This window comes from Mesoplodon bidens (assembly GCF_964165515.1).
Source record: "Mesoplodon bidens genome assembly, chromosome: 3".
NCBI classification, from domain to species: domain Eukaryota; kingdom Metazoa; phylum Chordata; class Mammalia; order Artiodactyla; family Ziphiidae; genus Mesoplodon; species Mesoplodon bidens.
Window position 1 is genome coordinate 55386963 of NC_138178.1, and position 27682 is coordinate 55414644.

At 35.0% G+C, this 27682-nt stretch overlaps 1 protein-coding gene across 5 annotated transcripts in view; it reads right to left on the minus strand.

The window, feature by feature from the left end:
* Positions 1–27682, minus strand: part of DENND4A (DENN domain containing 4A) — a 134969-nt gene that overhangs the window by 38617 nt on the left and 68670 nt on the right. For 3 of the 5 annotated variants that reach the window (XM_081227614.1, XM_081227612.1, XM_081227613.1), the window contains 13 exons: positions 26091–26235; positions 25654–25829; positions 21380–21480; positions 19393–19611; positions 18692–18837; positions 7890–8023; positions 5356–5491; positions 4775–4981; positions 4554–4682; positions 4146–4287; positions 3614–3745; positions 757–873; positions 13–141 (listed from right to left, as the gene is read on the minus strand). In XM_081227614.1, the coding sequence (XP_081083740.1) occupies positions 13–141; positions 757–873; positions 3614–3745; positions 4146–4287; positions 4554–4682; positions 4775–4981; positions 5356–5491; positions 7890–8023; positions 18692–18837; positions 19393–19611; positions 21380–21480; positions 25654–25829; positions 26091–26235 (1913 nt within the window). The remainder of the gene's footprint in view (positions 1–12; positions 142–756; positions 874–3613; positions 3746–4145; positions 4288–4553; positions 4683–4774; positions 4982–5355; positions 5492–7889; positions 8024–18691; positions 18838–19392; positions 19612–21379; positions 21481–25653; positions 25830–26090; positions 26236–27682) is intronic. The other 2 variants (XM_081227615.1, XM_081227616.1) reach the window with 2 other exon arrangements.

The following is a 27682-nucleotide window of genomic DNA, read 5'->3' on the forward strand; positions in this document are numbered from 1 at the left end:
CATTCAACTTACCTGTGCTTTCTCCTGATGTTTTATCAGCACTGTTATTTGTAGCACTGAGGCGAACTATACTGGAAGAACTTTGATAATTGAGCTTAGGAAGACAATCAGCACTTCCCTTTGCACTCTCGCTCTCTGACACTGTAAAGATTAAAATGCAACTGTTAAGATGAAATCTATATACATCAGAGGAGCCATAAAGAGAAGTAGCTTTTAGTTCTAAATACTTCTACCAGAAAATACGTGATGAGAAAATATTGAACACCTCTATATCTATATTTGTCAATCACGAATAAGTGATACCATTCATTCAAGTCCTCAAGGTGTGTATCAAACAACTAAGTACTGGTCACACATGAGGTCCATGCATACATTTTATATTTCTTCTTTGGTTGTGAAACACTGCTTTGATGGGGGGAGGTAAGCAGGAAAAATATAAGTCACAGACCCTTAATAAAAGCATTAAATAAAAATATTGTTAAGCCCCAGAAAAGAGCCACTGTTTGAAGAAATATATATTTCTACTACAAGAGTAGTATTTGATTGGAGGGTGTTTTGCCACTGAGACTACAAACTTCACACATGAAGTACTTGTACACTGGAATATTAGGTAGTGTAGAGGGCTTTTATAATGGGAGGAAATAGGAGTAACAATGGGAAAATGAAACATAAAATTAGTACTTTTACACTTAAAGTCACTCGACTTTTCTATTAGTGTAAGCTCACAGTTTTATACAATATCAACTTAGTACCTACAGGAACTAGAATCACTCCCTTTCCTATCTTTTTCTTCTTGAATGTCCTCAGTAGATGTATCCCCTCTTCTAACTTCATCCTTAGATAGTGAATTATATCCAAGGTCAGACTGGCCACCTGGAAAAAGAAAAAGACAAAAAACCCTATGCTTTTTATCATAAACTTCTTTAGTAAGAAGAACTGGAATTAGAAGCAACACGTTGGTGTTTAGATTTACTCATAGAAATTTTTCTGGATAACTTCCAGTTGAAAGCATTATTTTGTTAGCTCCTCCCCATCTCTATTAACATAAGAAAGGGATGATCACAAAATAATTTATTTTTAGTTTCACAATGTAGTCAACAGTAATTATGTATGTTCACACTACTATCTGGGCTCCAAAAGACACAGACAAACCACACATTCTTTATACAAGTCCATGACCTTTCTAGGTGAAGGTCTGAGATCCAGCTAAGCAATGGAGAAGAAAAATCTGCATGGAACTCCTAACAAAACACTCACACAGAGGTCACTGGAGCCAAATGTCTAAATCATCTAACCAAAAAAATGGGTTTATTTAAATTTATTGATAGGTAGTTATTCTGAAAATTCAACTGAATAATTACTGAATTGCACATGAGTACAAATACATGGGAATGAGAAAAAAATCTAGTGTTAAAGTTATTAAGAAAAGCAAACTTTGCATCAATATAAGAAAACTTCTAATACACTGTTCTGTTAAAGAGGCTCTCTGTTATTTTCAGCAAATTGTTTTCACTAGAGTAGCATCAAAATATAAGGTTTTGAATTCTAGTACTCTACCTTAGGAGACATGATTTTAAGTAAACCACTTAACCTTTTTGTTTGAATCTCAAGTTCCCAGATTTATAATATAAAAGGTTGTTATGATTATATGAGTATATGACTGCATAAAAAATGGTTTTATAAACTTGCAAAGAACTATCTAGAGAAACTGTATTAAGTATCATTAGGTATTTACTTTAATACCTTTGTTATAATTTTGAGTTTGGTATTTTTTCTAATCAGTTTCATCTCTATTTCCAAAGAAACTATAAATTACAAAACGTTAAGATAATCTTGATAAAATTCATGCTTTTATTATAAGGTTCTGCACTGCTTTAAGATGGACTTTTTTTTTTTTTTTTTTTTTTTTTTTGCGGTACACGGGCCTCTCACTGTTGTGGCCTCTCCCGTTGCAGAGCACAGGCTCCGGACGCGCAGGCTCAGCGGCCATGGCTCACGGGCCCAGCCACTCCGCAGCATGTGGGATCCTCCCGGACCGGGGCACGAACCCGTGTCCCCTGCATTGACAGGAGGACTCTCAACCACTGCGCCACCAGGGAAGCCCACTAAGATGGCCTTTTTAAAGGCCACAGTTAAAAACAAAAGATGGATTTCTTCATTTTTAAGAGATAATGCCTAAGGATGACTACTACAACTCTGTGATTAAATTCACAATTGCATGAACAAGAAACAAAACCAGGGCTTCCCTGGTGGTGCAGTGGTTGAGAGTCCGCCTGTCGATGCAGCGGACAAGGGTTTGTGTCCCGGTCCGGGAAGATCCCACATGCCGCAGAGTGGCTGGGCCCGTGAGCCATGGCCGCTGAGCCTGCGCGTCCGGAGCCTGTGCTCCACAACGGGAGAGGCCACAACAATGAGAGGCCCGTGTACCACAGAAAAAAGAAAAAAAAAAAGAAACAAAACCAGGCAAGGAAGAACAACATATCAAAGCACATAGCTTATATTTATTACTCTTAAAAGTATGCATAAAAGGAGACAGACGAACATAATGTTAAAATTTGCAGAGACAGAAGCCTCCATATTTTATTATTAATGCTTGGATTTTTTTTTTTTTTTTTTTTTTTTTTTTTTTTTTTTTGCAGTACGCGGGCCTCTCACTGCTGTGGCCTCCCCCATTGCGGAGCACAGGCTCCGGACGCGCAGGCCCAGCGGCCATGGCTCACAGGCCCAGCCACTCCCCGGCACGTGGGATCCCCCCAGACCGGGGCACGAACCCGTGTCCCCTGCATCGGCAGGCGGACCCCCAACCACTGCGCCACCAGGGAAGCCCTAATGCTTGGATTTTTAAATTTAAAGTTTCTGTCCATTAATAGGTAGCTCTTACACTGTATTCAAAAGTCATGTCTAATTTTTATAATGTAATAATGAAATGGACAGAATTACTTAAATAATTTAGGTGTATCAGTTTTAATAATACTTAGAGAAAGCTTATGTACAAATCTTACATTTTAATGAAATTAAGTCATCTTCAGTGCTAGAATGTTACAAGTTTTATGTATATTTTAAAATTTTCATTATAGCTTTTAATTTTAATATAGTTTAAGACTCGCAAGAAGTTGCAAAAAAAATACAGTAGAGAGAGTTCCTGTGTACCCTTTATCCAGCTTCCCTAAATGATAGTATCTTACATGAAACATGGGACACTGTTAAATCTTGGAAATTGATGTTGATATGGTATACTATTAACTCAGATCAGGGATCTAAGTTTCCTTTTTTAAAATCCTAACAACATTAAAAAAACTATAATAACATGTTCATAATACAAAGAAGCACTTATCCTAAGAAAATGATATGATAAAGAGACCTGTGTACTATCCAGAGTTAACTGGATTATCATGGACTAAACACTCGAATACTTTCTTAAACTTTCATTTCTATTCAAATAGAGAATGAATAAAATTGCATAGTTATTAAATACAATGTCATATGCCTACCATATAAAATTAAAAAGTGACAGTTACATATATCACTGAAAATTAAAATCTAAAAAAGACAGGCTAGCAAACCTAGTTTTTAAAATGTATTGTAATAAATGTATACATAAGCACACACAAACCTGTACTAGATCTATCATCAGAAGCATACACTTTGATTAAACCCGTATTAAAAGGTGCCTGCTCCACAGTGTGTGTCCCATGACCACTATCCATGCTGCCATGACTAACAGCATCCAGGTCACTGCCATCTGCTTAAGAACACAATTTGACAGCATTTTACTACTCACGGAGATACCAAAAATACATATTAGTTTGCTGCTCAAGTTAATAATCTACTAATACTGAACATGACAAGCGTCACATAATTAGCAAAATACAACTATAACAAAGAAACCTATTGTGAATTATTAACGAATACTAAAACAAGACCACCAAAGGTTGAAAATTTAACAGTTACAAGAAAATAAGTAAAATTTGGTGTTTTTTTAAATGGGAAGAACACTCTAATATTAGAATTTCCTTAATGGCAATAAAAACTAGAAAACATTCAATATTTTGAAACTAAAATTTCTAAAAAGTGGAAATTGTAACTAGTCAATTAATTTTAAAGAAAAAGTACAACATATACATCCCTTAAAAACTTCTAATTACCTGAGAGAGTTGTTTGTGATAAATGTGCGTGTTTCTTTAAAGCTCTTTTGAACTGTGCTACTCCTAAAACAACGTTTCTCACTTTTGTCCAAAGAAAATAGCCACTACGACTCCTTGAAGGCCAGGTACTTTCCAAAACAGCCTATTCATTTGACAAAATAAAATAATTAGTAAAATAATTTTTATAAATGAACACCCACTGGCTTTAGAGTTAATCTAAAGAATAAGTAGATTGTATAATCCAAAATATCAATAGAACAAAAAAATCTTACTTCCAATTTACAAAATATATTTTAGATACTCTAAAATAAATACCAAATAACCCCTGCATCATTTATTTCTGCCATTAAACTAAGGTTGTAAAATCACAAAAGTTATACTCTTTCTCCATTAAGTCAAAATAATTACCTTATTATAATAACCATAAGTTATGGCATTGGGGTCAATACCAGCTTTCTGCATTTCAAACAGCACTCGAACTGCAAGCACTGGCTGATCATACTGCCCACAGAGCTGCATAAGAATGCGGTAGCACACCTGGAACACAGTAATTTCGAAAGTGTACAGAATCAAAATATCTATTACATAAATCTGGAATAAAATAATGCATTTTAAAGGATAATTGTTACCTCATCAGGTGGATCCATCTTCTTTGACTGCATTTTTTTAAGCACATCATAGGCTGTTTTCAGAGCCCTGACTTTTGAATGACATACTTTTACATAAGCTGGGAGACAAATAAACCACAGCCCGTAACAGTGACGCAGTAGACACCTAGACCACATCTGAGGAATGGAAGAGTACCTCTTGGCAATTTTATGGGCTGATTTAATTTCCTAGAAAAAATGCAAGGATCTTATTAATAAATTTGCACACTTAAGCATCCTTATCCTTAACTGAAGGCTGAACAAGTACAACTCACATGCTTTTATAATGTTTCCCTAACAAAATCTGTCTATAATTAATATATATTCAAGTCTTTGCTTTAATCTGTATTATACAATATGTAAAATAATGTTCTAGGACAAGAGAACTGGTTAATTTTTTGAAGTCAGATTACTCTAAATTTTCTTCAGAATGCTTCAGGGAGCATAAATGATCTACTAATAGTTATATATGGGGTAGTAAAGTATATTAAGGGAGGAAGAGTGTCAAATTTATTTTTGTTCTAATACTTGATTACATGAAGAATACAAAATCATCAAAGCACCTGTTTTGTTCTTCTGAACATGGGAGAAGGGCTACTAGGACTACTTGATTTTGAAGGCAATTTGCTCTTTTGTGTTTGTAGAAATCCTTCAGGTCTCTCAAATAAATTGTTCCTAAGAACTGGAAATCCATTATAGCTGTTTTTGAAAAGAAAAAAAACAAATCTCAAGCACACATAGGTGATCATACTGGTTACAAGCTAAAAAAAAATTATGACCAATAACTTATTTTAACTATCTTTCTCCATCAGACTATGATATATATAATCAACAAATATTCACGCTAATGTTGCTTTTCTTACTATAATAATAAAAATGTAATAGCCAAATACAGATTCAAGTATGTATTTTGGAGGGAAAAAAGTGAAATACATTTAAATTTTGCTGAACTTGACACCAAACTCCAAAGTAACTCAAAAAAACTTTGTAAGTTAGTATTCATGTAAATAAATAGCAAACATATCAGATAATACGGGTAAAAGGCCCAACAAATCAGTACTCTTTCACACAGGACAGTTATTAATATCACTGTTTGGATTAACATATTACTGTAGAACCTTCCTCTTAAAAAATGCAAATAACATAAGTCAACCAGGACAACCTATTACATTATCATGAATGGATTTAACTGGTTAGGTAAGCTGATTCAGGGCCTCATTTATGAGAAAGAAAATTGAAGAGGTTGGAGAAGAGGAACAAAGGTTAGAATAGGCAACTCTATGAGGAGGTGGGCCTAATTTGGGTGCTAGAGCAGAGTGTTTGGAGCATTTAAAAGGTAGCAGCAGCTGGGAAAAAGACATGCTAAAACGACAGAAGAAGCCCCTGAGGAGAAAACTTACCCTACTTTAGAATATTCTTAAAGGCATATAAATAGTTTTAATTAACTAAGAAGAAAACTAACTATAGTAAAAGATAAACTATATCTATTATACATTATTATAGGAAAATCCAGTAGAATAAGAAAATATTAGTCATGACTGAATGTTAAGTAGGAATAAAATAGCAATGAAGTTCAGGAAAACTATGTCCCCTAAGAAAATTCACTGTATGTACATGGTGTGATAATAAGACCATTCTGTGTATCTTATGGAAACTTATTGTCTTATCATTTTATACAGACAATGCAAGTATATGAGTTACCTCCTACTAACAGGATCCACTGTGCCCATTAAAGACACTTAAGGTTTTTTCCAATGATGAGTATGATTACAACAATATTATATTAGTAGTCTCAAGGGAAAAAAAATGACTTAGATTCTTTAAAAAATGGGAACTTTTTAAGCTAAGTAATTTTCTTATTAAAGGACTAAATCTAAAGGTAAATTTTAAATTAAAAAGTTAAAACCAAACCACAAAAAGAAAAACAAACTATATTAGTGAAATATACCAAAAGAAGTCTTAGAAGTACATAATGTACGGAAGAGATAAAAGAAATGAGATCTTGTTTAGAAAGAAAAAGAAGAGAAATTATGAGAAATATTTTAAATGTCTGAGAAAAGGCAGACTTCTAAAAATTGATATGAGCAATATCATCAATATATAAAAATTAAGGGTAGGAATCAGGTGGCTTATGAATTAATCAACATTCACAAACTTCTGTTACACCACTTCTTCATCTGTAAAAAGAATTCAATCCAAGTTATAAATGAGGATGTCCTGAAAAATCCCTTTTCAGTGAAAATAACAAACTGTGACTTAATGAATAATAGATGTAAAATGGTTTTAGAATCTTTAAATAAGAAATTATTATTGGAGAATTTAAAAAATCTAAAAAAAATTAGTTATAACAAATGTTATATATATCTGTGTATGTATATAAATACATATCTAGATATATAGATGTATAATAAATCTACCTCTATCATAACCCTATCACTGTGCTCAGAGTTTTTCACTTTCCCACTAGAATTGAAAACGAGACCAGTGGATCATTCAAGTCTACACCAAGCACTTAGCACAGTACCTGACCAAATTTCCTAAATTAACAATGACCAATCCCAATAGTTCTGAATTTCCTTGACTTTATAAAACTCATGGAAAAATTAAAAGCCTAAAAAAATCATATCATCCAAATCAAGGCCACAAATATCGACTCTAAATTAGATTTAATCATTTTTTTAAAAATTGAAGTATAGTTGATAATCCTTTTGTAAACCAAGGTTACATTAACCAGCCTGTGTTGGGGGAGGGGATGAAAGTGAGGAAACCAGCCTTAGGGAGAAACAAAAATAAAAATTTTGTAATAAAAGTGCTGCATTTTGGTGGGGTGGGCCCTAACTTCTTAATCAACATTTATGAGAACATATACTTATGCAGATATAGAGAGCTTCTTAAGTCTATAGAATGCAAAATTATATATTTTTTCTTTTTATACCTCAAAACTTAGTAATGGATGTGGGATAAGCTTGCTTACCACCTAAAAATTAGGGATCTGTAAAGTTTGGATTTTTGAAAATACCACAGTCCTTAGAAAGCTACGTCACAGATGATGGATTGCTTCTCTCTTTCAATCTCAAACATTCTGCCTCTTGAATACCTGTACTGTAAAGGGGGTTCTTCACCATTGGGTAGATGGGGGATCTCAGGTGGTGTTACAAAAACAGTATGTTCACTTTTGAAAGATTCATCCAGTTCTATAAGTCGCACTTCACCACTCTTGTCCATATCCACCTGAAGGAGTTTAAAAAACATACATTAAAAAAATACATTCGCCAGACAAGTGTTTGTCTATAGGGGAATGGTTAAATAAACCATTTACACAACTGGATGCAAAGGAACTATTTTTTTTAAAAAAAAAAAGAATGAGCAAGTCCTCTACGTAGCACTATATAAAGCTCTCCAGGATAATTAAGTGAAAATAATAAGATTCAGGACATTGTATATAGTATACTATCTTTTAAGAAAGAGGGAAAAATTTTTTTCAATTAAAAAAAAAGAAAGAGGGAAAAGTAAGAACACATATTCATTTTTTGCTTGTAGTCACATAAAGAAATACTGAAGAATACTTAAAAAAAAAAAAAAGAGGGACTTCCCTGGCAGTCCAGTGGTTACGACACTGCGCTTCCACTGCAGGAGATGCAGGTTCGATCCCTGGTCGGGAACTAAGATCCTGCATGCCACACAGCAGCGTGGCCAAAAATAGGAAAAAAAAAAAGTAATTATCTATTTGGCTAAGGGGAGATGAAGGGAGTGGACAAGAATGGGACAGGACCAGATTTCCCAATTTATACCTTTTAATGTTATTTTTGCATTTTGAATAATGAAAATGTATTCAAGAAATACTATTTTTAAAAATATTGTTATATTAACATATAATATTAAAACGTACGTGTGTGTGTGTTGAGAATACTGGGTTCTGTCTTTGATTTCTACTAAATATAACGAATTTCCCTAAGTTCTTCCAGCATATGTAGAAGCACATTTGAATTAAATTCTAGTCACATCAATATTTAAAGCATTTTAGTAGTACTGTTTCCCCTAGATACTCTATGGTAATAGTCATAAAAAATAAAAACTTCATAGAATCTAAACTTCCCAAAAGGCACTCATAAACTAAAGAGCACAACATTGATATTAATTTAAACCAGATGTCAAACACAAAATGACAGATGACAAAATATAACTCACAGAACTTTTCCAGGTTAGACAGAATTAATGTCACATACTAGCCAGGAATAAATGGGGAAAAAAGAATTATTAACAAGTTAAATCTTAAGATAAGGATTTAGGGCAGAGTATACCAAAAAAGGACAGTGACAGCTTTAAAGTTTTTCTAACTTTTAAGAAGAGTTGATACATTCAGAGTCTTCTTATATAAATTGTTGTTTATAATTTCACAGCATTACATGCTGTAATCTCTAGTATCAACGAATGTTTTTAATGGTGTATCGAGACATTTTAGACAACAATTAAGGCGAGTTTCAGAATTATAATTAATGACAGGAGAAAATGTTCACAAAATAATGATAAATGAAAAAAATCATACTACTAAATAATATAAATGTGTGTGTGTATACACACACACACACAGAATGTGATTCTAATTTTTTTGAGAGTGTCCCTATATGTTATATAGATATATTTCTGAATGTGCACACTTTCTCTCATACACACAGATGCACATACACATCTGTTATCAAAATGTTACCTATGGGTGATGGTATTACTGGCAATTAATTTTCTTTATATTGTTATTTGCTTTCCAATTAAAAATAATGAATATTATTTTTATTTGCTTTTTAAAAATTACAAAAGTAATAAATGCTCAGAATAAAAATTTAAACAAGGCAGACTATATTGCTTTTAGAATAAGCACTTATTTCAATCCTGTTGAAGGATATTTGAAAGTTAATCAGTATAAAAGAAGGTGCCTTTCTTTTTAGCCTGTCAAAAAGACTTTTATATGGTAAAACTAGCAATGATACAACAAATATAGTAAGCTGGATAATCACAAACCCTGCTGGTACTCAAAACTGGTACAGCCTTTTTTAGAAAGCAAGATGTGTTTAAACCTTATTCTTTCTTAGAATAAGTTCTAAGGAAATAACCTAACATGAAAAAAAGCTATCAGTATGAAAGATGTTTTTTTTTGCAGGACTGCAATAGCAATAAATTGGAAGTCATCTGCATGTCAAAAAATAGGTAAATGAATAAAGGATGATACATAGATGAAACATACAATCATTCAAAATGAAAAGAGTGAAGGTTATGCAGACTCCTGGTTGAAGAAGACAAATTAAACACAACAATTTACCTTCAATCCTTCCTGAAATCTCACCAAAATGAGAGTAAGGAGATTAAAAAACAACAACAACAACAAAATGAACTGGAGAGAAGACAACAGCAGAGCTGAGTTCAAAACATTTTAGAAGCTGCAAAGTAGATTGATGAGACCTGTCAAAGCTGAAAGCCACATATCTGGCACTGGTGAGGGGATAGAGGAGAGCACCCAAATAGTCAGCCATTTTGCTCTACGGAGCACCAGAAAGGTCAGGAATGAAAAGCATGATGCCCCTGAAGATGGGAGGGCAAGTGGGGTTGAGTTGGGAGAATTAGTTAAATCCTGAATTTAAGAACTCCTAGATCCCTCGCCCAACCCAGTATAGTTAGGCCACTACCTCTCCCCAACATGGCATAAGACTAGGTTGGGTCTTTCTGAGTGAAGAACCAGAGGGACTTTAGACTTGAGGACACTGGGCAGAGTTGAGGAAGATGAAGAAGGTTAATAAAAACAGGTGAAGTGAGGAAAAGCCTACATGTTACAACAAGTGGAAAATCTTAGTTACCTTCCCCACTCAGCTCTGAGAATACTTGCAGTCAGGCTTATGCACTCCAGGCTTGAGACTGGAGATACCTCCTGGGGAAACTACATAGCCTAAAAGAAAAGAACTATAGACAATGATCAAATAGGGACTCTAATGAATTAGTTGAGTTCCTTTATGATCATCAGTCTCATACCTAAGGAAGCTCCAAGCCCCACCCTCCCAGAAAGAGCTCTAATGAGTTCTCTGTGCCTCACACTTGACAATGAATACCAACCAAAGATCACACAAAAAACCAATAACTTGAAAAAGGATAAAGTAAACAAATATTAAAAGGTATTTAGAAGAAGCAGAGACAATGCAAGGGGGAAAAAAACCTTCAAAATAACTGAAATGAATAAGCCTACACCCATGAAACAAGAAGATGCTATAAGAAAGGAGCATTCAGGGACTTCCCTGGTTAAGTGGTTAAGACTCTGTGCTCCCAATGCAGGGGGCCTGGGTTCAATCCCTGGTCAGGGAACTAGATCCCACATGCATGCCGCAACTAAGGAGCCCATCTGCCACAACTAAGACCTGGTGCAACGAAATAAATAAATAAATAAAATAAAAATAAATATTTACAAAGAAAAAAAAAAGAAAGGAACATTCAGAGAATGAAAAGGAGCTATGGAAATTACAAACATGATAGCAGAGGTAAAAAGTATACTATAATGGTTGAAAGATAAAATTGAAGAAATCTCCCAGAAAGTGGCGATGAATGACAGAGAGGCAGAAAATGGGATGGGGAAAAAGAAAAGAAAAAAGAAAATTAAGCAGATCAGGCCAGGAGGGCCAATATACAAATATGTATTTCAGAACAAGAGAACAGAGAAAGTGGAGGAAAGAAAAAGAAAGAAAAAAATGCAAGAAAATTCCCCACAATTTGAAGGCCATGAGACCATAGATTAAAAGGGCCTACAAGTGTCCAACTCAGAGAAGAAAAGAAGGCTGACACCAGGCATATCCTTGTGATTTCAGAATATCAGGGATCTTAAATGCTTCCAGACTGATAAAGAGATTAGGCACAGAAGATCAGAAATCAAGATACTGTTAGACTAGATGTTATTCTCAACAATAACAAGCCAGAAGACAATGCAGTAATGACTTGATTTTACATCCGACCAAATTAGCATTCAAGTATTAAGGCAGAATAATGAAATTTGCAAACAGGCAGGGCATCAAAAAATGTATCTCCCATGTACTGTTTCTCACTAAGCTACTGAAAGCTGTGATTCACCATAACAAGGAAATAAACCAAGAAAGAAGTTATTGAAGCCAGAAAGCAGGGGATACAAATCCGGAGAGAGGTCAGTGTAATTCCAAGATGATGGTGAAGGAAAATCCCATAATGACAGACTAGAAAGCAGTCAGTTCAGACTGGAACACAAAGATGGAAAGCTCCAGCAAGAACTTAAAAAAACAAAAAAACCAAACGGATAGATTACTTAATATGTTAGAAAAATTGAGAGATTTTAGATTTTTTACCTTCATAGAAGAGTTTGGAGATGAATTAATAATACACACAAAACAAGAAATATAGCAATTAATTAACTTCAGGGAAAATACAAGTCCATACATAAAAGGAAATTTAACTACAATATATATATGGCCTATCTGTGATTATATACAGTGATAAAAATATTAACATTGAACAACCATCTGACCAACTACATTGGGAGAATTTTGGTGATGGTGGTAAATATGACATTAATAGATAATATATAAAACAATAAGCAGCAATAACAACACATTATTTGGAAATCTTAAGGAAAATGACTGATGAAATGGCTGAAAGAGAAAGTGCTTACCTTTGGGAACAGAAACTAGGGGTGGGAAATAGAACTACCATATGACCCAGCAATCCCACTCCTGGGCATATACCTGGAGAAAACCATAATTCAAAAAGATACATACACTCCAATGTTCACTGCAGCACTATTTACAATAGCCAGGATATGGAAGCAACCTAAATGTCCATCAACAGAGGAATGGATCAAGAAGATGGGGTACATAGATACAATGGAGTATCACTCAGCCATAAAAAAAGAACAAAATAATTCCATTTGCAGCAACATGGATGGACCTAGAGATTGTCATTCTGAGTGAAGTCAGACTGAGGAAGACAAATATCCTATGATATCGCTTATATGTGGAATCATAAAAAAGGGTACAAATGAATTTATTTACAAAACATAAGTAGAGACACGGATGTAGAAAAAAAACTTATGGCTACCATGGGATAAGGGGGGGAGGGATAAATTGGGAGATTGCAACTGACATATACACACTACTATATATAAAATAGATAACTAACAGGAACCTGCTGTATAGCACAGGGAACTCCACTCAATACTCTGTAATGGCCTATATGGGAAAGAATCTTAAAAAAAAAAAAAAAAGAGTGGATATATGTATAACTGATTCACTTTGCTGCACACCTGAAACTAACACAACATTGTAAATCAACTATACACCAATAAAAATTAAAAAAAAAAAAGAAACTAGGGGTGGGGAAAAAATGTGACCTAAACCTTATAAAATCATTTGACTTTTTAAACTAGGCTATGTTTTACTTTTTAGAGATTTGGCAGCATATAAAAAATGTTTATAAGATCTGGTTATGTAAAAAATTAGGAAGTATACTATAATTATGTAAAAACATTGAAAGTAAATGTAAAGTGGATATTAGGGTACTGGGCTTATGGAGTTTTTCCTCCCTTTTATTTTCCACACTTCCTGTTACTTTACAAAACAACATTAGGAACATGTCAATGATAACTCAAAATCACTGGTATCCCTAGTAGGATATGGTATCCATGGACAACCCAAGAGCAAATGAGAAGCTCTATACACAAACATTTTTATGCAGATGAAATGGGGTTAATGTAATTATAAGGGCAGCAATGATAATGAAGTAGAAGAGATGGACTAGAATAAAAAGGTTATTCTGGTCCAACAAATACCCAAGGTCATTGGAAAGGAAGCTGGAAACTACTCCGGTCTCCATAATGGAACATTATAAGAGAACTACTTGTCTGTGAGCACCAGGTGCTTTTAAATTTTTATTTATTTATCAGCTTCTCCCTGTCAGACCTGTGTCTTTGCTTGCATAGAAAAAAATCTGTGGACATGGACAACTACTCTAATTCTAAGTATTGTAAAGTCTACTAAAATATTAAAATTGTGCTCTGTAAATTCAGTACCTTGGTAAAAGATATTTCCCCTATCTTGTCTACCAATAAAATCTCATTTCAACATTACAAGAACAGCCATGTAATAAATCCTCCATTTATCAGTTGAGCATTTCTGTCTTTTGGAAAGCACAGTGACATCTGTCTCTACTGGGAGAAAAAAGAAATCCAACACCCATGACAGGATAAAATTAAAATAATTTTCATATTCTCTTCATATTTTTTCACAAGACATTAAAATGCTCAGAAAACACTGCAGAGGAATGCTTGGGAAGCCAAGAAAAACCTTACCAGGCTATTTGTTGCACAAAACTGCTTTTAGTTAAGCTGCATCCTATAGGAACAGATTGTAAGGATTTAAAATACAATCATATGAAGAATAAGAACACATGGTTCTTAAATTAGTCATAAATGAAACTCAAATAATTTTCATACATTGTTTTTCTTACTCCTATTCAGGATTACTCACTCCAGCTTTTTAAAAGTTGGTAAATGTTTTCTGTTTGGATAGGCTAAGATCAAAAGAGGAATATATCTAATTTCTGTTCAATGTTAGTCATGGATTCTGCTCAATCTTAAGCACTTAATGCGCATCTAATATTATTTACTTTTCATAGCTAAACTGCCAGAGGTAAGGGGATCTGTTCACTTAAAAAATTAAGCTCAAAGTCACTCAACTAAGGAATAACCCCACATGAATGTCTATTTTAAAAGTATTACTGATATTCAAAAACCGTTTGCAGATTAAAAGTAAGCACTGACTTGCTGTGCTGAATGCACTTAAACTGTGGTATTAAAATATGAAAAGTAGTAACAGCGCTGTGTAATTATTTATTATTTCAGAGAGTTCTGCTTAATAATACTAGGAATACAATTAACCTCTACTCTCATTATATATGAAGGTTATTAAGATATATTTTATGATATCACAAATAAAATAATATCATTTTTAACTAAAAAGAAGATATATTTTGGATTTTGTTACATTTTGTTATTTCCTCTAATAAAACAGTTCCTTGAATTGTAATAAAGCAAATACAAGTAACTATGTTTTAGTGAGTTTATTTTCAGTTTTGATTTTCTTAGGAATCATCAAAATCTTTAAGTATAACATTAATCCATTATATATAAGTGATATTTTGTTGAATCTAGACTTTGAATGGGTAAATAGCATTTTAGGAAAACAATCTGCCTAGAAACAATAATTACACATTTAATTGGATTGTTTCTTTTTTGAGACTTCTCAGAATGTATATTCTTTAAGCAATCACTCCAGTCACGCCTCACATTTTGACTCTTATCAACTAAATAACAGGTGACCTATTTTCAGAAAATCCTAGACAATATAATATAGTAATTATCAGTAATAAAATATCCTCCTTAGAACATGATACCCTAAGTACCTTGCAAAATTATGTCATGTATGTCTTACAATATTAATGAGTATTTTTTTTTTTTTTTTTTGCGGTACACGGGCCTCTCACTGTTGTGGCCTCTCCCGTTGTGGAGCACAGGCTCCGGACGCGCAGGCTCAGCGGCCATGGCTCACGGGCCCAGCCGCTCCGCGGCATGTGGGATCCTCCCAGACCAGGGCACGAACCCGTGTCCCCTGCTTCGGCAGGCGGACTCTCAACCACTGTGCTACCAGGGAAGCCCCTTAATGAGTATTTTTTAAACCATGTGATACTATTATATGAGCTCTTAGCTGAAACACAAACTTGTGAAAACAAGACACATAAAATGAGCAAAAAGTAAAACGGAACAATATAAGATTTCTCTCTTCTGCACTGTTAACTGGATTCTTCCAACTAATTCAGTATTCCTATGTGGATTAATAAGTCTATTGGCTAAAGCATGCTATTAGCAAAACCCTGGCACTAACTTGGTCCCTTATGATTCAGTTGACTTGGCACAAGGAACAACTGTTACCCAAATACATGCCACTGTTCACAATGGCAGCTCAGTGAGTACATACAGATGACCAGTGGAAGCCCAGCACGATAGAGGAAAAACCTTCAAGGTACATGCTGGTCAGAAACATCATTTTTATTTACAAAAACCAACACAATTATTCCTGTAAAAAGGGGTTTAGAGAAATTATTCTTTAAAGCATACTCTTCTATTCATTGTACACCTTTTCTATTTAAAGCACACATTTCTATTTATTTATTCTATTAATATTTAACTTTATAAGCACCAAATAAGGCAAACTTAAAAATTTGATTAAAATACTGAAAACCATGTTCTTAGTACAATGCTGCAATGAAGACAAAACTATCAAGGAGCTATAATATTAATTCTCAAAATAAACAGGATTTCAAAGCTTTATGCAGGCAGAACTCAACTTACAAAAAGGCAGAGTTCTAAAAGTCTGTCTATAGGGACTTCCCTGGTGGTCCAGCGGTTAAGACTTTGTGCTCCCAATGCAGGGGGCCCAGGTTCAATCCCTGTTCAGGGAACTAGATCCCGCATGCCGCAACGAAGCTCCTGCATGTGGCAATGAAGATCCCATGTGCCGCAACTAAGACCCGGTGCAGCCAGATAAATAAATAAGTAAATAAATAACATTTTTTAAAATTATTTATTTATTTATTTATGGCTGCGTTGGGTCTCTGTTGCTGTACACGGGCGTTCTCCAGTTGTGTCGAGCGGGGGCTATTCTTCGTTGCAGTGCGCGGGCTTCTCATTGCTTTGGCCTCTCTTGTTGTGGAGCACAGGTTCTAGGTGCACGGGCTTCAGTAGCTGTGGCTCGTGGGCTCAGTAGTTGTGGTTCCTGGGCCCTAGAGTGGAGGCTCAGTAGTTGTGGCGCACGGGATTAGTTACTCCGTGGCATGTGGGAACCCGTGTACCCTGCATTGGCAGGCAGATTCTTAACCACTGCACCACCAGGGAAGTCCAATAAATATTAAAAAAAAATTTAAAAAATGTCTGTCTACAAATAGGTTATTCAAAATACAGAAAATGAATTGCCCCTCAAAACAATATCCTTTCTGGGGTGATAGAAATGTTCTATGTTTTGGAGTCATGGTTACATGGAAATCTATATTTGCCAAAACTTATCAAACTACACACTTCAAAGGTGCATTTATTGTTTGTATATTATACTACAATAAATTTGGACTTTAAAAAATGTCCTAAAAGGTGGTTAGAATATCAATCCACCAAAAAGAAATTTAATACATATTTCTAGCACAACACTGTAGCCATGCACCATCTGAACTACAGCTAATCACCACATATATCAGTGTTTCTGTGGGAAAATGAATTATGAGTTCTAAGCAAATACTGACATATATCCATCTTTTCCCTATTCTAAAGCATTTCAAGGACTAGGGTGGATATTTCTGGGCATCTTAGCTTGTTAACTCTCTATCAGCACCAGAAACAGTATTTCTCCACATCAATCATCCCTCAGGTCTTCCAATTTGAAGGAAAGTGTAAATTCCTCCACAAGGCTCTGAACTTGTTCCTATTCTTCATATGTGTAAGTCATTCAAAAGTTGAACATTTCTACATCATGCAGTAATAAAACCAAATTAACTACTAATCTATAAACTGGAATAAAAACCAGACAAATATAAAAATGGTCATAAATTTTCCTACTTTATAGTTCACACAACACTACTCTGAACACTGTGAAATATGCAGTTATAATGATTTCTCCTCACAATACTTTTAAAACGTACATAAGAACACAACACAGAAAGACTAAATGACTTGACTAAAGTCACAAGTAGGAACGCTGAGATCAAAGTTCTCCTGATTCCCAATGCGGTGTTTTTCCTTCTACATCTTGCATGATGAAAATCATTTTTATAAGACACATTTGGTACTTATTTATTTGATCAATCCCTCCATATGTAACAATCTCCCATCTCCAACACCACTTCTCCTCCAGGCATATGACTCCTTCACCCTAATTTGGCTTTGACAACTCCTTCCAGACCAACCCTCTGCCCCACCAGGCTGACATCTCCCTCATCCAGATTAAACTATGATACCCCATTTGCTGGGCCTACCCAGTGGGGACACTTTCCTTGCCTTGCTTAGACTCTGACACTCCGTGCTGTCCTCACATCTGCATGGACGCACACTGTTTAGGTTCTGACCCCTGGAAATAGTCTGTCCTCCAGCATGGACACTCTCTTTATCCTGTTCGTCCTCTGATCCCCCATGCTAGGCCACCCCCTGCATGGATGGATGCTCTCCTCACCTGGCTTGGGCTCCAACACCCCATGCTAGGCTGCTCCTCCTTCACCCATTCAGGTTTTGACACCCCTCTTTGAGCCACTGTTTCCCAAGCTCCTCTCTATCCACCATGGATACCCACTTTGCTCTATCCCACTAATGATAGCAGACTACAGGGGCAGGAAAGGTTTCACACATGAATTTAAATAGTAGAATTAATTCACTTAATTTATGCTACAAATGCACTCCCAAATTGTAGAAATATTCAGGTGAAATGTTATGTTCTACACCTACTCTCAGCATGTGACAATCCACCTTAGACCAAAAGGAGAGGTGAAAATTAAGGATGATCAAGTTAGAGGTCCATTGGCTTGGACAAAACTCCCATAGTCTGTAAGTGGACAGGCAGCATTACAGACCTGGTTGCTAAAATAAAATTCATAATTTGGTAAAATCCTGCAAAGTACTCTTAAGAGGTTGTGGTCTATAACATCTAGTAGGCCACCAAAACTTTCATAATAAAGGGTCAGTGATGAAATGGAATTAACTTAAATTTTGTTAAAAGCTGGTTAAGTTATAAATAGAAACTGTAACTCATAACATTTATAATAGTCACACAAAATAAGTTACGGCACTGTAGACATACTATTACTTACTTTATCTACACAATCATCAAAAAACGCCAGGCTTGCATCTTTATCACTGACAAAAGAACATTCCTCAATGAAGCGAATAAACATTTGTGTTTTGGTCATCATGTTATAGAATTTCTGATGTGACCGGTCTCGGCTTCTTAAGAAAGCTATTCAACATAAATTTGTAATGTTAGCATATATAATATCATTTACAGATTCAGAGAATTTTTCAGCTAGAAGGAACTAGATCAACCATGTCATCTATACCCCCCACACCCTACTATTTTGCAGAAAAAGAAACTAAGACCCCTGAAGGGGAAGTGACCTGATAAAGATAGCAATAGGAAAGGAACTTGAACCCAGATCTTTCAGATCCCCCAACCCAGGGGCTCCTCTGCTTGCCCAACAGCACCGGGCTGCCCTGAAAGCTAAAAACATCAATATCTTAACACATCTGTGACACAACAGAGTGCAGTGGTACATGGTTAGGAAGCTCTGTACTTTTCAAATAGTCTCTTCTGCATATTTTGCTAATGGGATTATATCTAATGTGCCTGAGAAATAACCAGTCCTATGGAAATGGATTACCAACTGAGTTGATACTCACATACTCCTGAAATAGATAAGTATATTTTGATAAATATGAGCTACTAACCCAGAAAGCAATCATCACAAGGTTAAGCTCAATAATATGAAAGCTGTAGTACTATGCAATCACTCACCTTGTAGGGCAAAAAGAGAGGCTGCATCTGTGGCTGTCTCAGATGGGGCTTGTGTTATTGGTCTTAAGTATGATCTATAACCTTTTAAAATAGAGGCCATGAAACACAAAAATGCCTCCTGGATTTCCAAATCTATCATGTGCAACCTCTTTCCAGAATTAAAATCATAATCATTCATTGCTAAGTCCATTAGTCCATCGTCTCTTGGTCTCTGCTGCACTGTGAAGAAATACAGTGTTAATGTTTTCCCCAGAACTTTCAAAATTAATGTTCATAGTGGTATCAATTATAAATCCATTGCATATGTAATTCAAGTCATTATGCTGCATACCTTAAACTTGTACAGTCCTGTATGTCAATTATATCTCAATAAAATTGAAAGAAAAATAATAAATGTGTTTTCAAAAGGGCTCAAGCTACTTCAACCCTTTGTTTACATAACTCCTTAATATATAACCCTAGCAAAACTTGATTTGGTCTGAGGATAAGGATGGTAGTAATGCTCAATGTTAACTTCCTGATTTTCATGGTTATAGCATACTGTAGTGATACAGAATGTACTTATTGGTAGGAAATACACTCTATTTGGAGATGATGGGGACATCTATTCTCAAAAGGTCACAGAAACAAAGTTTGTGATTGCCTCAAAATTTTAAAACTTCTTAAAATATGAGGAACAATAAATCATCTTAGGGAGGTTTTTTTGGAGTTCTTATTGTTTAAAAAAGTAAAAGCACGTGGGCACTGGAATGAAGGCCTAGGTCTTAATCCTAGCTTCATCTTTATTAACTGTATGATCTCTGACAAGCTACCTCCCTCAAACTTAGTATCTTCACAGTTGTAAAGACAAAAGAATGTATGTGAAAGTGCTCTGAAGCTGTAAAGTGATATATAATCCTGAATAACAATATCAGTATTGTTAAAACCTGTAATTTTAAGCTGTAAGATTCTGCCCTTCAGTACAGCTAGATGGGTTATTTCACTTATTTTAATAATACTTAAATATTGCTACAAAAGCTGCTGGACTTCTCAGCTATTCAAAAGAAGCTCATAAATTTTTAGAAAGCAATTAACTAAGTAGCTTAAATAAAATTCCATACATAATTTATTTGTTCCATAGTATAAAATTTGTTCCATTTGATGTCATTTTTTCATATCCCAATACTTATGAGCCACTTCCGGATTATCTACTTGTTATAAGGTTTACTTTGTAAACGCTGTCTTTTTCCATGTCTCTTTCCAACTATTCTATAGGCACCCTTGAACCCTCGAGGATGTAGGCCACCTCCCATGTTTATATTTCACCTAATACATAAATGAGAACCTCAAATATTGCTGCACCATTACTGACCATTTTTTATACAATAAGTATTAAATTATGAACCCTGAATGGACTGTTGGTATAAAATACCAAGAGGATTAGATAAATGAAGGCTTAATTCCTCTTACTGGTAATTCTGGATCACTATCAAGATACTCTTATTGTAAGCTTTGAACTGAAATTCTCCATATCCTAATCTATTTTCACTTTAATTAATTTCCGAATGCTTTTGGCAAGCTTCTATTTTCAAATTATTTGAGGTAAGCACAGCATTAAGATCTATTGAAGGTGAAAAGCACATGACCTTGCTTTCAACCCACAAGAATCATCAGCATTTTCTAATGTAATTTAAACCATCTGTCTTAGATTTTCAAAACTAACTTTCTATTCTATGTATAAAGAAAATATACAAGTAGAAACCAGTATTTTTTCCATAGTATTTGAAAATAATCACCTTAATCTTTTTGAATTTTATTATGATGTAAAATATAAATTTTGTAAATCTCCCATTCAGCTTCTAAAAAATTTTGCTTTAATGTTCATTTGCCTTTAAGATTGTAAAACCACTTTCCTTTAGGTAAACACCATCCTTTTACAAGTAAGGCAAAGCTGCTGGAGTCCTTTCTTCAGATTAAATTACTTCCTTTAAATAAATTATACACTTACATTTTGCCAACTGCTGGTGCAAATTATTCAGTGTGTTCATCAGATTTTTACATGGTTTCTTTGGAAGTACCTTCCAGGCTACATTTTTCTTATCACCAGTTCTGAGAGTAAATGACAACAATAATATATTTGTCAGATTAACTTGAGGTGGGGCAGGGGTGGGTATATATCTGTTATTTATAAAAAGGGGAAAAGAGAAAACACATTGAACAAAAATAAAATATACAAAGTATTCTACTTAACAGAAGAAAACTACTACAGGGGTAAATTGGAGTGTTTAATTCTTAAAAATTAATTTATATGAGAGTAGAACCCTGTATTAAATTATGTTTATATTGAGTCAATTCCACCTGCTTTGGAATCATGCAAATCACTACAAAACTTAATGTGGTGGCCATTACTCTTAATCTCATCTAAGAGTCTTTAGACACCTAAATATTGGGAAAATCCTACTATTAGGAGATTTTTTCTTATATACTCTAAGACAAAGCACTGTAGAAAACTTTCAATGAACTTATGATCCATAAAGCTTATCAAAATACTTCGGTATATCCAAATATTTAGTTTCCTAAAAATATAAGTAAAATTTAGCTTTGTTTCTTTCAGAAAAGAAATAATCTATAATATTAGATTATTTGGGCTTCCCTGGTGGCACAGTGGTTAAGAATCTGCCTGCCAATGCAGGGGACACGGGTTCGAGCCCTGGTCCTGTAAGATCCCACATGCTGCGGAGCAACTAAGCCCATGTGCCACAACTACTGAAGCCCGCACGTCACAACTACTGAAGCCCGCGCACCTAGAGCCCGTGCTCCACAACAAGAGAAGCCACTGCAATGAGAAGCCCATGCACTGCGATGAAGAGTAGCCCCCACTCGCTGCAACTAGAGAAAGCCCATGTGCAGCAACGAAGACCCAACACAGCCAAAAATAATAAATAAATAAATAATAAACAAATTAATTAAAAAATATTAGATTATTTGAATAAAGTATAACACTCCAAAATACTTTTATAACTATAAAAGAGGACATCAGCTTGACAGTGATATCTTTGTTTCTAGATGAACTCCTATAATCTCCTTTATACAACCTTTACAACACAGTTAATCCTTTTTTTAAAAAAATTTATTTTATTTATTTTTATTTTTGGCTGCGTTGGGTCTTTGTTGCTGCACGCGGGCTTTCTCTAGTTGCGGCGAGCGGGGGCCACTCTTTGTTGCAGTGCGCGGGCCTCTCACCACGATGGCTTCTCTTGTTGCGGAGCACGGGCTCCAGGCACACGGGCTTCAGAAGTTGAGGCACGTGGGCTCAGTAGTTGTGGCTCGCAGGCTCTGGAGTGCAGGCTCAGTAGTCGTGGCACATGGGTTTAGCTGCTCCACGGCATGTAGGATCTTCCCGGACCAGGGCTTGAACCCTTGTCCCCTGCATTGGCAGGCAGATTCTTAACCACTGCGCCACCAGGGAAGCCCATAATCTTTAAACTATATATGGAGTAGGAGAAGAAAAGAGCATGGTGATAAAACATGATAAAGCTTTCGGACTTAACTATAGCTTTGTTGATTCCACTCTCTATTTATTAAATCTTTTTTCTATTTCAAAAGCAATAAATACTCATTTTAGGAAACGTGAAAAATACAGAGAAAAAGGAGAAGAAAAGTAAATCATTTATGTTCTAACCACCAAAGACAACATCATAGCACTGGTGTGAAATGGAATTGCTGAACTTTTTTTTTTTAATGTTCCTTAAACTTCCCATAGAACAAAAAGGTCAAATATTACTTTGAAAGAAAAAAAGAGTGGATGGGAAAGCTTAAGCTGACAAAGAAGAACTGTCTTGGAATCTACCCTATCTTTCCACAATGATAATAAAATACAGATAGGGCAGGGTCAAACGGCAGATGTCCTGCTGTGAGATTTTATTTCATCTATAATGTGACCAGGACTATGGAACCCTGTATTAAAGTGAGAACACAATGTAAAAACACTTTTGACGTTATTTTCTTGCTAAAACTTCAAAACACAGTACTCCTACTGTGCCTTAGCATTCACTGTGTGTGTGCCTGCCTTGCTAACTAGATTAGCAACTTAAGAGAATGGAGTATATCAAAAAAAAAGGCACTCAAGAGGTGTCTGTAGCATAAGTGAATGAACAGTAATTTGGTATCATTTCATCAAATTACTATTATTTACTCACATAATTTCCTCCTCTTGCCCTTGATATCATCACTGTAAAACTTGGCTCGGGAGAAGAGTTTTATCGAGGGACTTCCCTGGTAACGCAGTGGTTAAGAATCCGCCTGCCAATGCAGGGGACAAGGGTTCGAGCCCTGGTCCAGGAAGATTCCACATGCCGCGGAGCAACTAAACCCATGTGCCACGACAACTGAGCCTGCGCTCTAGAGCCCGTGAGCCACAACTACTGAGCTCATGTGCCACAACTACTAAGCCCAAGCACCTAGAGCCCGTGCTCTGCAACAAGAGAAGCCACCACAATGAGAAGCCTGTGCACCACAACAAAGAGTGGCCTCCGCTTGCTGCAACTAGAGAATGCCTGCGTGCAGCAATGAAGACCCAACGCAGCCAAAAATAAATATATTTTTTAAAAAAAAGGAATTTTATCTAGTACCTGAGTTTGGATCTATGACAGCCTTCTGCATTTTTATTCATAGTGAGTTCCATTTATAGGATTACTATTGCATAAGTAGTAAGCCAGTAATTAGTGGCAGAAGTAATAGTTATAGAGTCAGACAATGATAGTTTCAAAATCAGTTCTGGCAGTATTGTTATGTGCCTTTTTATAAATTACTTAAAAATCTAAGCTTTGGTTTTCTTATCTGTCTGTCAGACTGGTTAGTAAAAACTACCTCACAAAATACAGAGAATAATATGAGATACCTTAGGCTATGCATACAGCTTTATGACTAGTACATATCAGATATTAATTTCCCTTTCTTCAGAAATTTCTTGACATTCATAATATATTCCTTATTTTATGTATTTATGAGTCAGAGAAGGGAAAAGGAAACCACAAATTTCATACTCAGATTTTTCTTTCAAATTTCAGGTTGAGGCTCCAGAAATTCACAATGAAGGAAAGTAGAAAGCTATTAATTCACTAGTTTAGTCTTCCCATAGGTTTGGAAAGGCGATAAAACCAAGAAGGAAGACCACTGATGAGTGCAAACAAGTCATGTTTCTTTGATTCTTTAACCATTAGTGATCAAAACAAAGTTAAAATAATAAGAAAAAAACTCTTTTAACAAATTGAGGAAAAGTATAAAAGTATAAAAAGAGAGAAAATGTACATACTTATTTACCACCTTGAATTTCAATTTTTAAAAACATTATGTCATGTAACATTAACAACTGGCCAAAAAAAAAAGATACTACTTTAATATTTGGAGAATTAAATATTTCTGGTAAAGTATGAAATGTTCATGGTAAAGAATCTTTGATGCTATTTATCCCATATATAAAATGGCTTTAGTGCCAAAGTACATCCCATATTTTCTTGGTTAGGCTTTTGAAAGCATACATGCCTTATAAAAGAAAATTATTTTCTGCTAAACTTTTCTAATGGTTTAGACAGTTGAGGTTTTGACATATAACAATACTAGAATTAATGTAAGATTTCAGAATTAAATCAAAAGGCTTTAATATGAAACATGCTTATTTAAAAATGGAGAAAAACCTATCTCACAAATACGTACTTAAATTGTAAAAGGTATACTAGCTTTTGGGCTTTACTAATAGGGTAACTTGCAGTTATTTTAAGTATATCCTGTGGATGCAACGTGGTATTGCATCAATTTCCTCTTCCCTGAAGAGCTTAAGTATGATTAAACTGAAAATAAATAATACAAGAGAAAACACTGAATTATAAAAAAGCTGTAAGTATACAGTTCCAGTAGCTTAGCTACAACTTAAATATTATTCCAATAGAGAGAGAAAAAATTATTAAAAAATTATTAAAAAATTATAAAAATTATAAAAATTATAAAATGTAAAAATTTACATTTCTTACATAAATTTCTAAGTAAGCATAAGATTATAATATTTCTCAAATATTGAAAGAGCTGAGGATTAAAACCTTCTCTAATACACTAAACGTATCCCATCAAAGTATAGTAAGAACTGATTCAAAGATGGTAAAAACCCCAAATATAAAAACAACATAGCTCAAAAGAATTCTAGTTAGCATTCACAAAATATACATTTACATACATATACTACAAAGTTGTAAATTACTGGAAGTAGAATCATTAAAATGAACTTACTGAGAAATTGTGTTGGTATCTAGGTCAACACAACTGACATCTGGTGGAGGGTCATAGAGATCAAAGTATCTTGAATCAATTCCTACTATGAATGGACATGGTGCACTCAAGACATCTGCTAAAGCCAGTGGGCAGAGAGGAACATAGGGGCATGGCCAGTGGAAAGGGAAAATCATCTTGGAAAAATAAAAGATAAGAGAATATTTAGCTGTTTGACATTGAAGCATAATTCATCAGCACACACAAAAAACTGTCTTTTAAATATTTATACCAAAAGTAGTATAATGCTTGTTAAATAATTACAACTAGTGTTAATGGCCAGAAAGTTGAAATGCATTACACTCTGAATTTTAGTTAAGCATTAAAACAGTTTTAAATTATATGAATAATTAGGTTTAAAATAAAACTGACTGCTAATAAGAAACTGTGATACTCACAGACACTAATGCTTCTGTCACACTAGTAAGCACTGAAGGCCGTAAGGAATGAATAAGAATCTTATGTTCTGTTACTGCAAACACCAGTAGTGTCACAGCATTTTCAGGGCCTAAATTCTGAAGTAGTGTTGAAAACTTGCCACCACTATAAATCCAAACAAAAATATATAATTAAAAAAAACAGAGATCAAACACCTCATTATCCAAAATAATTTTTAAAAGTTCACGATTAGGGTAGTATTATAGTTCATATTATATATTTAACTTTAAACATGACTGTTGCTCTTATGTAGGGAAAACACTGCATCAGAAACACACTATGAAAATAATGAAGTTTTATGAGGTTCTGAAATCATTCGATTCTTCTGCATTGTATTAAATATGGAAAATGAAAAGTCATCTGCTTCATTTTATATAAAAAGATCTGCCATGTAGATAGTTCAAAAAAAGAATTCAATGTATAAGAGGGGTGCTTTGGTTGAAAGCAAATCGTTTAATGCAAGTTTTTTTTCTTTTTTTTTTTTTTTTTTTTTTTTTTGCGGTAGGCGGGCCTCTCACTGTTGTGGCCTCTCCCCTTGCAGAGCACAGGCTCCGGACGCTCAGGCTCAGCAGCCATGGCTCACGGGCCTAGCCGCTCTGCGGCATGTGGGATCTTCCCAGACCGGGGCACGAACCCGTGTCCCCTGCATCGGCAGGCGGACTCTCAACCACTGCGCCACCAGGGAAGCCCTTCTTTTTTTTTTTAACATGGCTCATCTTCCTCTGTAATTATCAGAAAACATACGTGACTTACAGGCCCAACTTCCTTAAGGTAAATACACATCTCAAAATTTGGATTTACAAATAGCTAGATTATCTTTACTATTGTAATGATAATATTAATTAAGAGCTACTAAGTGATGATACACACATACAAAGCAAATTAATAATCAAAACTTAGACACTGTACATGGTTAACAAAATACTGCATTAACAAAGTAAATGATTCTGGGCTTCCCTGGTGGTGCAGTGGTTAAGAGTCCGCCTGCCAATGCAGGGGACACGGGTTCAGGCCCTGCTCCGGGAAGATCCCACATGCTGCGGAGCAACTAAGCCCGTGTGCCACAACTACAAAGCCTGCATGCTAGAGCCCACGAGCCACAACTACTGAGCCTGAGTGCCACAACTACTGAAGCCTGCTCGCCTAGAGCCCGTGCTCTGCAACAAGAGAAGCCACCCAATGAGAAGCCTGCGCACCACAATGAAGAGTAGCCCCCGCCCGCCGCAACTAGAGAAAAGCCTGCATACAGCAACAAAGACTGAACGCAGCCAAAAATAAAAAAATAAATTTTTAAAACAATTTTTTAAAAAGTAAATGATTCAGTAAGCTAACCAGTATTTCATCTTTATAATGTTAAATAACTGGCTTCACTGAATTAACTTTTTAAAAATAAACCAAAACTAATAAAGTCTCTTGGAGAAATAAACACATATGCCCACAAAAAACTTGTGCATGTTCATAGCAGCATTATTTATAGTAGCCCAAAAGTAGAAACAACCCAAATGTCTGTCAACTGATAAATGGATAAATAAAATGTGGTATATCCATACAC